Raw genomic sequence first — 14,070 nt, forward strand, 5'->3', positions numbered from 1 at the left:
AGATGCTGATAATATATATAGTTAGAATCGATCCGGTTTCTTTGCTCGCGGGGTGACACTATTTACCTGGTCTCGATCAGTGGCGAAGGGTTTCTGTTGTTGTGTCCAGATTTAAGGACGGAGTAAGCAACGGCACCGACAATTGCGGCGACAACAACTGCGATGGAAAGCGGGATCACCACTTTAATGGCTCGATCACTGGTCTTGTACCATTGGACCCAGCTCCTCGACTGGTGTGGAATCCTGTTTATTGTTGGAGGAGGAGCGATATCAGCAGGAGGAGTGCCAGGAGCGGCTGTAGGGACCTGTGAAGACGGAGGTTCGCGCTCGGTTGTGTTGAGGACGTAAGTATTGTGGGTATAGCTATGGCCATTAATGAAGTCCGCGCCACGCCCAAATTGAAATGTGGTGCGATCGAAAGAGCTTGCGGCCAGTAGGTTCGCTGAATGACCTTCTTGCATGTCTGAGTGCCCAAGAAATCGAGTAATTATCATTACTCCGTAGTTGCTTTGCAGCGGAAACATGGCCGGAGTATAAGTCCGTACACATGCGTGCATTAGTGCAGATTTATGGAACACATGCATGACCGGGACGACCGACACCCTTGACGAGAGTGACCGGTGAGCATATACCAGGACAAGGAAGGGCAGCTGAGGCTCAACATACGCCCAATCAGGACCAGGAACCTCCTCCAAGAGACACCCAAGGAACGCTCAGGAAGGAGGGGCGAACCCCCTGGTAAACCAACACTGGCAGAGTAAGTGTAGGGAAGGTCTCGGCGGTGCCTGTGCCTTTGGCGAGTACATCACCGAGACAGGGAATCAATCAATCAATTAATCATTTTCAAGTACAGTACATGTAGGAGAGCCTCATCCTTACCTTAGGCTAACCGGTGAGTCCCTTAGCCTTCGACGGTCAAGCCGGGCGCCCGCATGCTGCAATATCTCACTCCGACATAGGTAGCAGATGACTGGCCAGATCGAGTTCCAGGAAGCCCAAAGAAGTCGCCCCCTAAGCCATGGAGACCGGGCCGCGTGGATCATGGCTGGCATATTCGCCACTGACCTGGTAAGCAGCGATGGGCATGTCTTTGCCCTGTCGGACGAGAAGGCAGTGTACTCCGTATGTAGCACAAATCAAATCTGTCCACCAAGCTCGTAGCGGTCCAAGAGCATTTAGAAGCCGGGGTCCTAGATGGTGCCATGGTGCCACGTAGCTTCTCGGGGCGCAGGCACATGCAGGACGATTCACGTTCAGTGTACTTTGATCACATACTCTGCTATTCGGGCTCTTGAGCTAGGGCATGGGAATGTCCGAACGGACTCGCAACATTTTCACCCTTGAAACACCATCATGGATGCCATAAGCGCTATTGCGGCAGCGGGACAGTTTGTATCATATATCAACCACATCGTCGGTCTCCTGCTCGAGTTGCGAGACGAAATCAAAGAGGGGCCACTGCGTCTAAGAGAGAAATGTGACTATCTCGATTCCTTTATTTTCGTGCTTCAGTCTATACAGGATCATCTGTCTTTGCAGGACCCGAAAGTAAAAGCTCAAATCGACCGACTGGAGGAAAGGGTCATCACAATTCGATCTGCTCTTCAAAGATACCTTGATGCCATTGGAAAAAGCGGCACTATCACACGGCGGGTTTTGCTCGCTATTTCCGTCGTAAAAGCAAAGGAAAAGTTTCTCCGTTCCTTCGAGGCCCTAGACGAGGACAGAGGGTTGCTCAACTTCTACATCACGGCAGCATCTGGAGAGACCATCCATCAACTCGCAAGTCAAGAGAAAATGCAATCCACCCCAAGAACGGGAGAAACGACTCCCAGGCCTCCTATGCCTTTTAAAGTGGCCGACGAGGGATACGGGAGCGATGATGCAAGTACATGCTCAGTAAGTTGAACTTGCGCCAAGAGACGTACATACCTTGTATAGGACTCCTGCTCACGCGCCCTTTTTTATCCAGGGAGTTGCTGCAGCGACGGACCGCGTCGAATATTCTCCACTTAATCCTCCTTCCTCACCACCGCCTTCTATGACTTCCAATCCAAATCCAGATCCAAATCCAGACGGGCAGCAGCAGGCGTTTCGACAACAGGCAATATTGATAACTCATCATAACGGTCAACGCGAATGGGGCCATGGGGCCAATGTGACTTTTGGCCACCACATCCAAATTGAAGGCAACCCTACGCCGATTCCTAGAGAGGCATTACAGCAACACAGTACTTTTACCGGCAAGGAAACATTTGGTGACAATGTCACAGCCGTCTTTGGATCCAGATTCAGCAACACGATGGTCAGCAATAACCTCCAGTCGCAGGGTTCCGGAGGCGGTGGTGACAGGAGGCCGAACATGAACCCTCAAGCCGACCGCCAGAGGGAGCGAACGACCCCGCAGGAGCCACCTCCTACTGCGCCGACGGCCAGCTCTCCGGATGATATCGATAGATCACACTCTCGTGATAATTGACAGATCTCTGGCTAATGGTGACACGAATGCCAGATCAGGACATGCAATGATTTGCTCGCGGTTGAAACTACTGTAATCTCTGGATCGAGGTTAACAGGGATGCGAAGCAAGGAGAGAAACGTCGCAATGGCAGGGAAACGGTCATCGGCTTCATGCATCGATGAATGATGAATTACGAATTATGAAAACGCTTCAGCTTTGCTCCGAAAGTGTCCATTCAGTGACTACTTTCATCTTTTCTTGGATATTATGATACTACTAGCTTGATGGGAGCTCGAAACGTTCTGTTTACAGCGAGAGCCTTGAGCAGCCTTATGATATATGGTATAGTGATATTTGAGCTATTGGTTTAAACTGCACGGTCATTATTATCGCAAGGGTTGTTTCTTGATCATGATCTGTCTTGACTCTAAAGACCTCTACCGCAAGATTTCTGTCTGCCACTCCGGAATCACCACGTTATCTTCAAATGCTACCACGGCAATGGGTAATCCCTTTGATCAATCGTCAGTCCAGCCCCATGAACAATCGCCGCAGCTTGCACCCCAACGCCTGCGCCATGAAGAACTTTTCGTGATCGAAAGAATGGAAAGTAAGGCAGAGAACCTACTTCACAATCAAGCTGGCGCTGGGCACTAATTTCAAGTCCTTCAACGACTCTCCGAAGAACTCCTGACCGAACACCTTCCTGGGAAAGTTTTGACTGAAACTTTCAACGTCTCGACCTGTCTCCTCTCCGACTGCTGCCGCTACTTCAAACAAGGTCGTCTCGACAGGGAATGTCTTCAAGATGTTGCCAGCCGACGTCTGCAATCGTAACCGCGTCTCCTTGTACTCTGAGGCGGGTTTGGAGGCAGCCGGTGCGGCCGTGGGAGGCGGCGGCGCTGCAACTGGTGCTGCTGCGCCTGCCCTTGCCGCCTTCTCTCTTTCGGCCTTCAATCTTCGCTCCTCCTTGTCAGCAGCTATTTTGGCCTGTATTCGCTTCTTTGCTTCGATCTCAGCCTGTTTCTCGCGTTTCTTCTTCTCCGCCTCCTTGATTTGCTCTTTGACCTTCAGTTGCTCCTTCAAATCCTCGGTCTCTTTGGTCTTTTTCCGGTTGATCTGCTCGTTGCGTTTCTGGTCAATCTTATCCTGCTCTGCCTGCACGGCTCGTTTGGCCGCCAATTTTTGCCGTAGCTCTTCAAGTTTAGCCGCTCTCTCTTCCTCGGTCAAAGGGACGATCTCTTCGGTCGACTCTGCGAAGTCCGTGTGACCCGACTTGGAAGCATGAAATTCAGCCTGAGCAGTGCCTTTGAACTTCTTGCCACACTCATTGCAAACCAGGCTCCTCGCTTCCTCCGCTGCTGCCGCGGCTTGGGCTTGGACGGCGGCTTCTTCTTCGGCCTTTAGTTCTTCCAGTGACTTTGACGAATTTGTGTCTAGCCAGTCGATGGCATCCGCCACTGTGTCGTAACATCAGCATAAAACGAAGAAGAAACGATGCCTTCATGGCCTCAGGAAACTTACATCCACCTGACTTCTTTAAGGCCAGCTGACTCTTTTCTTTGTCAAATCCCATCATGACCAACTGGTCGAGATCTGAAGTCGCCATTTTAGGCAGGTGTATGCTGACAGAGGTTGTGCTTGATCGTTGATGATAGTAAGCCGGTCTCGAATCACAAGAGGCGGGGCAGTAGCCGCGGGACTTGGGGCGGGTTGGTTGAGTTGAGTTGAAGCGGGGGTCTCCTAGGAGCAAGTTTCAGGAATGGGAAGAGAGTGATAGAGTGGCCTGTGTATGCTTCAAGCCTCTCGGAGAGAATAACAGGGCTGGTCCGTTCGTCCAGAACCGTAGGGGTGATGCGCGACAACGTTCACAACTCTCCGGAGGACGCAGGCAGCCTCAGCCCGAGGTTTGGCGTCATAATGCCAAGGCTTAGGGTGGGTGTCAAGATAGCAGCTGTTTTCCATTCACTAAGAAATACCTATCTCTAGATATAGGACTTATACATATTAAAATTAGATGTTTACTTAGGGAGGCCGTTGAGTATGTCTAGTACTTAAGAAAGATATTAAATGGTATAGCTTGAGGTTTTGCTAACCCTGTTAACCTGGAACGTACCTGCAGATTACATAATTACTTGTATGTGTGTGGTTGCAGGTGCCCCTAACTCCACATGCAACTGATCCCTGCTGCCCTTCGGCTGCCCCAAACCGCGTCTCCTGACTCTTTGAGTACCTTGTGTAGCTAACTTTTCTTTTCGCTTTCCATGGTCTGGGAAGACAATGCTGGCAGTTGTCAACCCCCTTGTTATTTCCTTTCACGCTCGCTAGCTCTCACTCGACAGAAGCACAACATGTCCACCGCCACCGAGACGCAGTCCCTCCGCAGGCTTCGACCGGCGAACGCACCTGTTGCAACCGAAGATCTGGAAAAGAGCAAGGGAAACAAGTCATTCCACAGGCACAAGACATTTGAGGACAAGTTCTTCTGGACCTACACGGAAGAACCGCATCGAACTCGTCGGCAGGCAATCATTAAAGCACATAAGGAAGTGCTGCAATTGTGTGGTCCTGAACCGCTCACTAAATATCTGGTCCTTTTCGTGGTCCTCCTCCAGGTTGCATGTGCCAGCCTCCTCAAAGATTCACCTATATTGTCATGGCCTTTCTTCCTCACCGCTTACATTGTTGGAGCCACGGCAAATCAGAATCTCTTTCTGGCCATCCACGAGATCAGTCACAACCTTGCCTTCCGCACCCCAATCTATAACAGACTTCTCGCCATCTTCGCCAATCTTCCGATCGGAGTTCCATACTCTGCCGGGTTTCGACAGTACCATTTGACTCACCACAAATCCTTGGGAATCGATGGCCTGGATACGGATCTTCCCACCGCATTGGAAGCGATCTTCCTGGACTCCGTTTTTGGCAAAGCCTTTTTCTGCACCTTCCAGCTCATTTTCTACGCCATTAGACCGATGATGATCTACAAGATTCCCTTCGGATCGATCCATTACTGCAACATTGCTGCGCAGGTCATCTTCGACATCCTCGTTGTGCGTTACTTGGGCCCGAAGGCCCTTGCATATCTCGTCCTCAGCTCTTTCTTGGCTGGGTCTCTCCATCCATGCGCGGCTCATTTTATCTCAGAGCATTATGTTTTCGCCAAATCAACGCTAAAGGAAGGGAAAATGCCTCAAGACGTGCCAATTCCCGAAACATTTTCATACTACGGTCCCCTCAACGCTCTAACCTACAATGTGGGGTACCATAATGAACATCATGATTTTCCTGCCATCCCGTGGACCAGACTGCCCAAAGTCTACGATGTTGCTCGAGAATTCTACGACCCGTTGCCTTGTCATAAGAGCTGGCCTTTGGTCTTGTGGCAGTTCATCACTGACAAAGAAGTCGGCATGTGGTGCCGGGTTAAGCGGCTTGAAGGTGGACGAGTTGTTGGGGGATGGCGTGATGGCGAACTACAGAGTTGATTCATGAAAGTGTGTCAATGAGCAAAATGCCAATATAGAAGGGCCAATGCCCTATGAAAGACGTGGTGAGAAAAGATTAATGATCTCTCGGTGCAGACTCGATGACCCTCTTGAAGCCTTCCTCTTCGTTAATGCCTCGATCCTAATGAAGCTTTTGTTGAGTTTGGTTGAATTTAGTTGGACTTCCACGTGCCGGCTTGAGCAAAAAGGTTTCCAGCCCATCTCAGATGTTCACAAAGCGCGGCTCTGTTGTGGAGAACTTTTCATCCTCATTACTGCATCGAATTCCATGGTACCACGGACAGAAGTCTACCGTATGAGGAATGTTGTCTTTGTCTTCCTCCAAGCGAGGGCACCGCTCAATTCACAAACCAGACAGGGGTAGACGGCTCCCATTTCGAGGTGCAGGCCGAAGCCACTCCCACCAGCAACTACCTCGAACACGTCGACACGGAGAAGCCCAGAGAACGCCGTCTATTCCTCCATCAAATTCCGCCTCCCTCCATCGACTAGCCCATGCCCGCCCTGAGGTACGCACCTCAAGCGAGAGAACCGATCCTGGCGGACAGCATGTGGGAGAAGACGATTTCCTAGACCAGGTCGTCGTCGCCATCCATCTCAAAGAGAAGGGAAAGGTCGGCTGTGCACAATATATTGCTGCAGAAGAAAGGCTCTTGTGTATGGAAGAGGTAGATGGTGGAGGAACGGACATAATCGAAAGACGTAGGAAGGATTGTGCCACCACAAGACTACAGACAAGCTCACGGTAACAGTGAAAATTGATCTTCAGCCTAGCACGGTCATTCTTTCGCCTCAATCCGACGGCGCCTCCGATTCATTTGACACACGAGTTCGGCGACAGGTGTCTCTCATTGACAGTGGTAAGTATAACAATCATGCTTTAAGTCGCCCTGGTGCTGATTGTAGGAAAGATGACGACCACCATCCTCTCCCGTACGAGACAGAGATCCGGCCTCCCCATGAGTTCAGCTACGAAGGTGCGCTGAATAAGCTGATCAACCTCCCTACTCTCGATGGAAATGAGCATGCTTCCGAACTCTTCGTCCCAGGCGAACCCGTCACGTTTGATGAAGACTTTCAACCCGAAGAGTTAGGTTTAACCAAACGCCGTGGCAAGCTGTTGCAGATCTCCTCCTGGCTTGACTTAAACAACAAAGTCAGCATCGGCTGCGCTGGTGCCATCATTGGTTACTTGCAGCGAAAGAGATCTGCGAGGTATCAGCCTCGTGATCCAGCTGCCAACTCAGTCTTCCGCGTGGTGAAGCTTGAGATGTTTAATCTGAGAGGAACAATGTAGGAGCTCAGTGTTGAAGTTGTGTGCGTGCTGCTGCCCAAGGCTTATGTTCTTTAGGCTGGTGAACGTGGATGCCCTGATATCGCTGCAAATAATACAGCCTGAGACGCATCCCGCGGCCCACAAGCAAGGTTCGGCAGCCAAAGAGCCACTTTCGATCCACGGACTGTTTCAGAAGCACGTCAAAACACCTCAAGGGAAGCAGCTCTTGCGACAAGCGTTCCTCAGACCGTCGCTGGAAGTTGATCCGATCAACTCTCGCCTCGACATTGTCTCGATCTTCGTCCGTCCGGACAATGAAGAAGCATGCCGCAAGCTCAGCAAGAACCTCAGCAAGGTCAAGAATATGAGGGCCACGGTCACTCTGCTCAAGAAAGGCATCGACAGCGGCAAGCAGAAGCACAATGCGTTTAAGAGTGGAGTCTGGGCATCGCTGCTCGACTTCTGCTACCATACGATCGAGATCGCGGATACGTTGCAGGAAGTGCTCGGAGCCGATCGTCTCCCACTGTGCGTCGTCGCTGCGGACGTGCTGGACCGATATCATCTCCAAAGGCTCGGCCGGATGGTGTACGAGATGGTGGATCTGGATGCCTCGACCGACCAGCAGCGGACCGTCATCAAGCCGGGCATCAACGACCAACTGGACGAAGTCAAGAACGTCTATGATGGCATGAACGACATCTTGACCACTAAGGCCGTCGAGATGGCTCGGGCCCTGCCCGCGGGAGTCAACGTCGATTTGCAGGTCACTTATCTGCCCCATATGGGCTTTCATCTGGGGGTCCCTCTGGACCTGACCTCCGGACAGCCGGTGTACGATGGCCGGGAACTCGGGTGGCAGCGCACCTTCAACACCGACAAGCAGGTCTACTTCAAGAACGGCGCGATGCACGAACTGGACGAGGACCTTGGCGACCTGTATGCCGTGATTTGCGATTTCGAGATTGAAATCGCCTACGATCTTGCCCAGAAGGTCCTTGAGGACGAAAAGCTGTTGGTCGCCGTGTCCGACTTGTGTGGCGAACTCGATTGCAACCTGGCGTTTGCCCACACGGCGCGCCAGTTCAAGCTGACGCGGCCCATGATCACAGAAGAAAACATCATCGAAATCAAGGGGGGTCGGCATTTGCTACAGGAGATGAGTGTGGCCTCATTCGTTCCTAATGACACCTTTCTGGTCGGCGGCGGCGGCGGCGGCATTGAAGGTCCGAGCATGTTGATTCTGACCGGGCCCAACTATTCGGGAAAATCGGTCTACCAGAAACAAGTTGCTCTGGCAGTCTACATGGCTCAAGTGGGATCTTATGTACCAGCCGACTCCGCCACCATTGGCATCACCGACAAGATCTATACTCGCATTACTACCCGAGAATCCGTGTCAAAGATTGAGTCCGCATTCATGATCGACATGCAGCAGATTGCCATGGCTCTCAATTCATGTACAAGGCGGAGTTTGGTGGTGATTGATGAGTTTGGGAAAGGCACGGACTCGTGTGACGGTGCCGGACTTGCTGCTGGAGTGTTTCAGTACCTGTCGTCGCTCGAAGCCGAATCTCCCAAGGCTCTCGTGGCCACTCACTTCCACGAGATATTCGATTTGGGCTTATTCGACGAGGCTCAAAACATTACTTTTGCGCATATGGAGGTCCGAGTCGACGAACATCGCAGTCGTCACCAAGGGTGTACCAGCACCGAGGTCACTCATCTGTATAATCTCCGACCAGGGCGGAGCGATACATCGTATGGTGTCCAATGTGCCGCTCAAAATGGGGTTCCTGGAGAAGTGGTCGAACGCGCCACGGAGCTTGCTCGATTATCGCGCAAAGGAGAGGATCTGGTCGCGATATGTTCTGCTTTGAGTCAAGCCGAGTCGGAGGATGTCCGATTGGCGCAGTTGACGGCGGAGTTATTTATGGATCAAGACCTTGATCAAGAAATGACAAAAGAAGACTTGATGTCAGCCCTTGATGCCATGCTGGAGAGGGGAGTACGAGAGATGGATTCGTGATCAAGAGGTTGATGCAGATGGCAACTCAACTGTCGAGACCATAGACAATAGAATCGAACTAGCTCGCCGGCCCCGTGGCATGCAGACCCCTTTCTCTACCCCAGCGTCTGCACTTTGCCACGAAATCCGGAGCGACGAAGAGAATGACCAGAGATCCCAACCAGTTCCAGAAGAGATCCATGATGTTCTTGCGTACGCTGGCGCCCATGCCGCATCCACGCATCAAATGGCCCAAGAACATGGTAGTGATCATGTAATCTCCGGCCTTGAGTCGGTCGAGAAGGATCCTGGCAACCTCATCCGGCTGCTGTGGCTTGTCATCCTTCTCCAGCATCAGCGTCAGTTCCGGCTTCATCTTGTTCTCGTTCTCCAGGCCCGGCGAGACGATGCCCATAGGAAACAGAATGTGCACCGCAATATCTGCGTCCGGTGCAGGCCCTGTGTTGGATTGCCTGGCACCGTTGTAAACTGCCACCTCTTCATTAAGACTGTCGACCATGGCCCTCATGGCCGCCTTTGCCGGGGAATAGGGCGAGTAGCCCGCGACGGGGAAAAACGCTAGGGTGCTGGAAGTGAAGATGAGATGACGAGTTGGAGGAGCCGGGGCAGCGGACGGAGAGGATGTCTTCGTCGGTATCTTCCACAGATTCAACGCTGCGTGCGCCATGTACGCTGCCGACCAGTATATCGTGTCCATCTGGCCCCGTAGCGTCTCTATGCTTGCGTCCGCAAAGAACGCTGGCTGACAGTTCCCGGCACAGCAGAAGATCAGGTCCGGCGGGCTGCCGGAATTCCATCTTGTCACTTGGCTGAGGATTTCGGGGGCAGAATCAGGAGATCGCAGGTCAAAGGAGAGGTGGAGGAACTTTTGCTGCTGGGGCCTCGCTGCGCGTGCTTGGATGGCTTGGGTGGCTCTTTCGAGTTTCGCTTTGTCTTGAGCCACAATCACCACGTTGGCCCCTTTAGATGCGAGCTCTTGAGCCACCGACAGACCCAACCCTTGTGATCCGCCTGTGACGATCGCCGTCCGCCCATCGATGGGGAAGTAGTCTTGCTTGAAGAACATTGTGAACACGACCAAGCTCAGGATGGCGATGGCAATAGAGGCGAGTGCTGTAGCTGTAGCTGTCGATATGAACATTCTCAACTTCGAGCCTGGAACAGAAGGGGACACCAAAGCTCTGTGTCCGACGGATAGTTACGTTTTATCATGTTAGTACAGTACCTCTAGAAGGGCAGCTTACAGTAATTAGAGTAGTAGGCTCTTTAGGCCCTGAACGCGCTAAAAGATGACGCGGAAAGAGCCTTAGGGCTTCCTTAGGCCCCTAAGCCTTCTCAGCCGCGAAGATCCCAAGCTCAACTCCGGTCCATCTAACCCCGAGCATTAATTATTGGACCCCGGAATTTAGACAAGTTCTGCGTCATGCACGCCAAGCCCAAGGCCCGGCCCAGAAAAAAGTTTCGAGATTCGCAAACGCAGGCCCGCCATGGTCAACCGTTTCCTGTAGCTGGAAAGATCAAGACATCCAGCCGAATTTCTCAGCCATGGCTAAAAAGAGAAAGGCTGGAAAAGCCAAGGGCGGCGCCGTGGAGGGCACGTCCGAAACCAACTATACCTTCGACCCTACAGAGACCTTTAACGACTCGGAAGACGAGTTTTTCGCCGGCCGAGACAAAATCCTGCTGGACGAAGGACCTGCGGCGAAGCGGCGTCGGAGGATAGAAGAACAAGAAAAGGATCTACAACCGTCAGATGAAGAGGTCTACCAGGATCTAGAGTCGGAGCCCGAGACCGAGGACGACGAAAGGGCAGAGAGCGATTTTGAAGATGACGACCTCGGTCTCCATCGCCGCAAACCCGGTCGAGATGGAGAAGAGGAAGATGAGGACGACAACATCAACTGGGGCACATCCAAGGCGGACTACTACAATGCAGACGCTATCGAGACAGAGGCGGATGCGCTCGAGGAAGAAGCAGAGGCACGGAGGTTGCAGCAGAAACAATTGCAGAGCATGACAGAGGCAGACTTTGGCTTCGACGAGAACGCATGGGTCGATGACAGCAGACAAGCACCAGTGAACCGTCCGGCGGTTGAAAAGCTCCCTGATGTCCAAGTGCCTGAAGACGCCACCGTCGAGGAACGCCTGCAGACTCTCCGATCTCGATATCCCGAATTCGAACCATTGACCAAAGATTTCTTACGGTTACAAGACACATATGGCGAATTGAAGAAGGAGGCCAAACTATCAAGTACAGACCATGCAGATGACAACCGGCGAGCGGTGTCCCTGACCAAATTCCGCGCGCTGTCTGCATATCTAGGTTCCGTCGCCATGTACTTGGCGCTTCTCACATCCACCAAATCTGGTCTGGCCTTGGCACCTGGGGAGCTGCGCGAGCATCCGGTCATGGACAAGCTTGTCCGGTGTCGAGAACTTTGGCTGAAGGCGGAGACGCTGCGTGCGATTGAAGTACAACCGGTGCCCGAAGAGAAGCCGGCCTCGATAGAGGTCAAGCCGACTCCGGGGGCGAAGAAACAGAAGGAGAAGAAAGCGAAGAAAGACAAAGCCAAGCGGAAACCGTCTCCATCTCCGTCTCCATCACCATCACCGACGCCGTCGTCGCCGGAACTTGTCACCATCCAACCGCAAAAGAAGAAGACAAAGAGAGAGAAGAGGCAGAACGAGATCCAAACCCTGCTTGCGACGTCGCTGCAACAGCCTGTGGAGGACGAGTCGGACTTTGGCGATGAAGCTCCGCTGACGCAGGAAGAATTGGCAGAAAAGGCGCAACGAAAGAAGAGTCTGAGGTTCTACACGTCGCAGATTGCCCAAAAGGCCAACAAGCGAGGTGCGGCCTCACGACATGCCGGTGGCGACGACGACGTGCCGCATAAAGAACGTCTGCGGGACAGGCAGGAGCGACTTACGCGCGAAGCGGAACTGCGAGGCAAAACCGACGCCCGGGGTCAAGAAGCCCTGGACGCCGACGCCGACGCCGACGACGGAGCCGGGTCTGACGAAGCATATGGTGATGCCGACGCCCGACACGTCAAGTTGAATGACGAAGCCAGCCAATACTACGACACGCTGGTGTCCAAGCACAAGCAGAAGAGCGCCGACAAGCGGGCGCGGGCGGAAGCGTACGCCGAAGCGGCGCGGCTGGGGGCGGAAGTGTATGAAGAAGAACAGGTTGGGCCGGACGGCAAACGCAGGATCACGTACGCGATTGAAAAGAACAAGGGACTGACGCCGAAGCGGAAGAAGGACGTGCGCAACCCGCGGGTCAAGAAGAGGAAGAAGTACGACGAAAAGTTGAAGAAGTTGGCCTCCATCCGGCCCGTCTACAAGGGCGGCGAGGGGAGAGGTGGCTACGGCGGCGAGGCCACGGGGATCAAGACCAACGTGGTCAAGAGTATCAAGTTGTGATGCTGGTTCTTTCTGGTATCGACGTTCGTATCGTACGTATCGTATATATAATGTATGCTGTGCTAGCAATGCGATGCGATGTGATCCAATTTTGTCATTTCACAAGTTATATATACCTTGATCGATTTCTCCTGTCTCGCTGTCTGTCTAGTCTGCATGGGCCAAGTTCTCCCCTTAGGAAGCCCTTTATGTATCGCAGGTACATGCACTGTCTATACTCTGTACCCATGATGATAATAGCACAGGCCAAGTTCTACCCTTGATAAGCCCCTCATGTCTTGAAGGTACACGTACATGCACTCTATCTGTACTCTATGCCCATGATGATGGCATGGGCCCATATCCATCTAGGTCCGTATATATAATATCCGTCTATAGGTATAATCTTCCATCTATAGGTATAATATTCCGCGTATATATATTATATTCCATCTATAAGTACGTATTATATTCTATCCTCGGCCGTACCGCAGAAGGGAAGAAAGACAGATTCTTACTTGAGAATCTGCCAGCCCTAACCCTAACCCTAACCCTAACCCTAATCATTCACCACTCATCTAGCATCTAGTAAGTCGTGCTAAAGAGCTACTAAGTACCAGGATCCAGTAAGTCGAGTTGAGGAGCGAGAGTATCGGTATCGATATCAGTATCGATATCGGTGGACTGGAGACTGGAGACTGGAGAATGGAGACTGAAAACGCACTGGACCAGACTGGACTGGACTGAACCGGCTTCGCCTGACGCAGGGTTGGCATAGGGTTGACAGACGACAGACACAGACAGGCACAGGGTTAGCATAGGGTTAACTGACACAAGGTTGACAGAAGACAGACACACACACACACACAGGATCACGTCCGCCGTCCTGTCCTGTCCTCGGAAAACTGTGGTTTGAATATATAGACATCCAGCTGAAATGGAATGCTAATCGCAGCAGTCCGGACACACTGGTCTTTAGGTAATCTGATGGCATCGCAGTATACTGGTACTGTATACTGGTACTGTATACTGGTAATGAATGTCAATCAATGGCAGTTGTACCGCCCAGTACTCTCTCTGTATAATTCCCAGCTCTCTCTGTACCGCCCAGTACTCTCGGTACGGTTCCCAGCTCTCTCGGTACAGTTTCCAGCTCTCTCTGTACGGTTCCCAGTACCCCCAGCGAAGCCGAAGTCGAAGCCAGTCCAGTCTGGCAAGTGTATGGTATAGTAGGGAACAGGACGACCATCTCTCAGAACCTTCTTGTTCCTGTCCCTTTAGGCTGGCGAGCTGATCACACCTCGGATTAGTATCGGCGTTGGCATCGAGCGAGCCATGAACCATGAAACAAAGCCATGAACCAAAGCCATGAACCAAAGCCATGAAC

The 14,070-nt window shown here is 52.2% G+C and overlaps 6 protein-coding genes across 6 annotated transcripts; 4 read left to right on the forward strand and 2 right to left on the reverse strand.

Annotated features, from left to right (window-relative positions):
- Positions 1–1,353: 1,353 nt before the first annotated feature.
- A1O3_03852 (uncharacterized protein) lies at positions 1,354–2,479 on the forward strand (the record flags this gene model as incomplete). The annotated part of the gene is made up of 2 exons (XM_007733987.1): positions 1,354–1,899; positions 1,973–2,479. The coding sequence occupies 2 exons, from the start codon at positions 1,354–1,356 to the stop codon at positions 2,477–2,479; spliced, it is 1,053 nt and encodes a 350-aa protein (XP_007732177.1).
- A 606-nt stretch (positions 2,480–3,085) lies between these two features.
- On the reverse strand, positions 3,086–4,070 carry A1O3_03853 (uncharacterized protein; the record flags this gene model as incomplete). Its single annotated transcript, XM_007733988.1, has 2 exons — positions 3,086–3,921; positions 3,986–4,070. The coding sequence occupies 2 exons, from the start codon at positions 4,068–4,070 to the stop codon at positions 3,086–3,088; spliced, it is 921 nt and encodes a 306-aa protein (XP_007732178.1).
- A 742-nt stretch (positions 4,071–4,812) lies between these two features.
- On the forward strand, positions 4,813–5,949 carry A1O3_03854 (sphingolipid delta-4 desaturase; the record flags this gene model as incomplete). Its single annotated transcript, XM_007733989.1, has 1 exon — positions 4,813–5,949. One exon carries the CDS (start codon positions 4,813–4,815, stop codon positions 5,947–5,949), a length of 1,137 nt encoding a protein of 378 aa, XP_007732179.1.
- A 516-nt stretch (positions 5,950–6,465) lies between these two features.
- On the forward strand, positions 6,466–9,275 carry A1O3_03855 (uncharacterized protein; the record flags this gene model as incomplete). The annotated part of the gene is made up of 3 exons (XM_007733990.1): positions 6,466–6,521; positions 6,745–7,263; positions 7,322–9,275. 3 exons carry the CDS (start codon positions 6,466–6,468, stop codon positions 9,273–9,275), a joined length of 2,529 nt encoding a protein of 842 aa, XP_007732180.1.
- Positions 9,276–9,333: 58 nt separating this feature from the next.
- On the reverse strand, positions 9,334–10,416 carry A1O3_03856 (uncharacterized protein; the record flags this gene model as incomplete). Its single annotated transcript, XM_007733991.1, has 1 exon — positions 9,334–10,416. One exon carries the CDS (start codon positions 10,414–10,416, stop codon positions 9,334–9,336), a length of 1,083 nt encoding a protein of 360 aa, XP_007732181.1.
- Positions 10,417–10,820: 404 nt separating this feature from the next.
- On the forward strand, positions 10,821–12,704 carry A1O3_03857 (uncharacterized protein; the record flags this gene model as incomplete). The annotated part of the gene is made up of 1 exon (XM_007733992.1): positions 10,821–12,704. The coding sequence occupies one exon, from the start codon at positions 10,821–10,823 to the stop codon at positions 12,702–12,704; it is 1,884 nt and encodes a 627-aa protein (XP_007732182.1).
- Between the last annotated feature and the right edge of the window lie 1,366 nt (positions 12,705–14,070).

Source organism: Capronia epimyces (assembly GCF_000585565.1).
Source record: "Capronia epimyces CBS 606.96 chromosome Unknown aczIQ-supercont1.3, whole genome shotgun sequence".
Taxonomy (NCBI): Eukaryota; Fungi; Ascomycota; class Eurotiomycetes; order Chaetothyriales; family Herpotrichiellaceae; genus Capronia; species Capronia epimyces.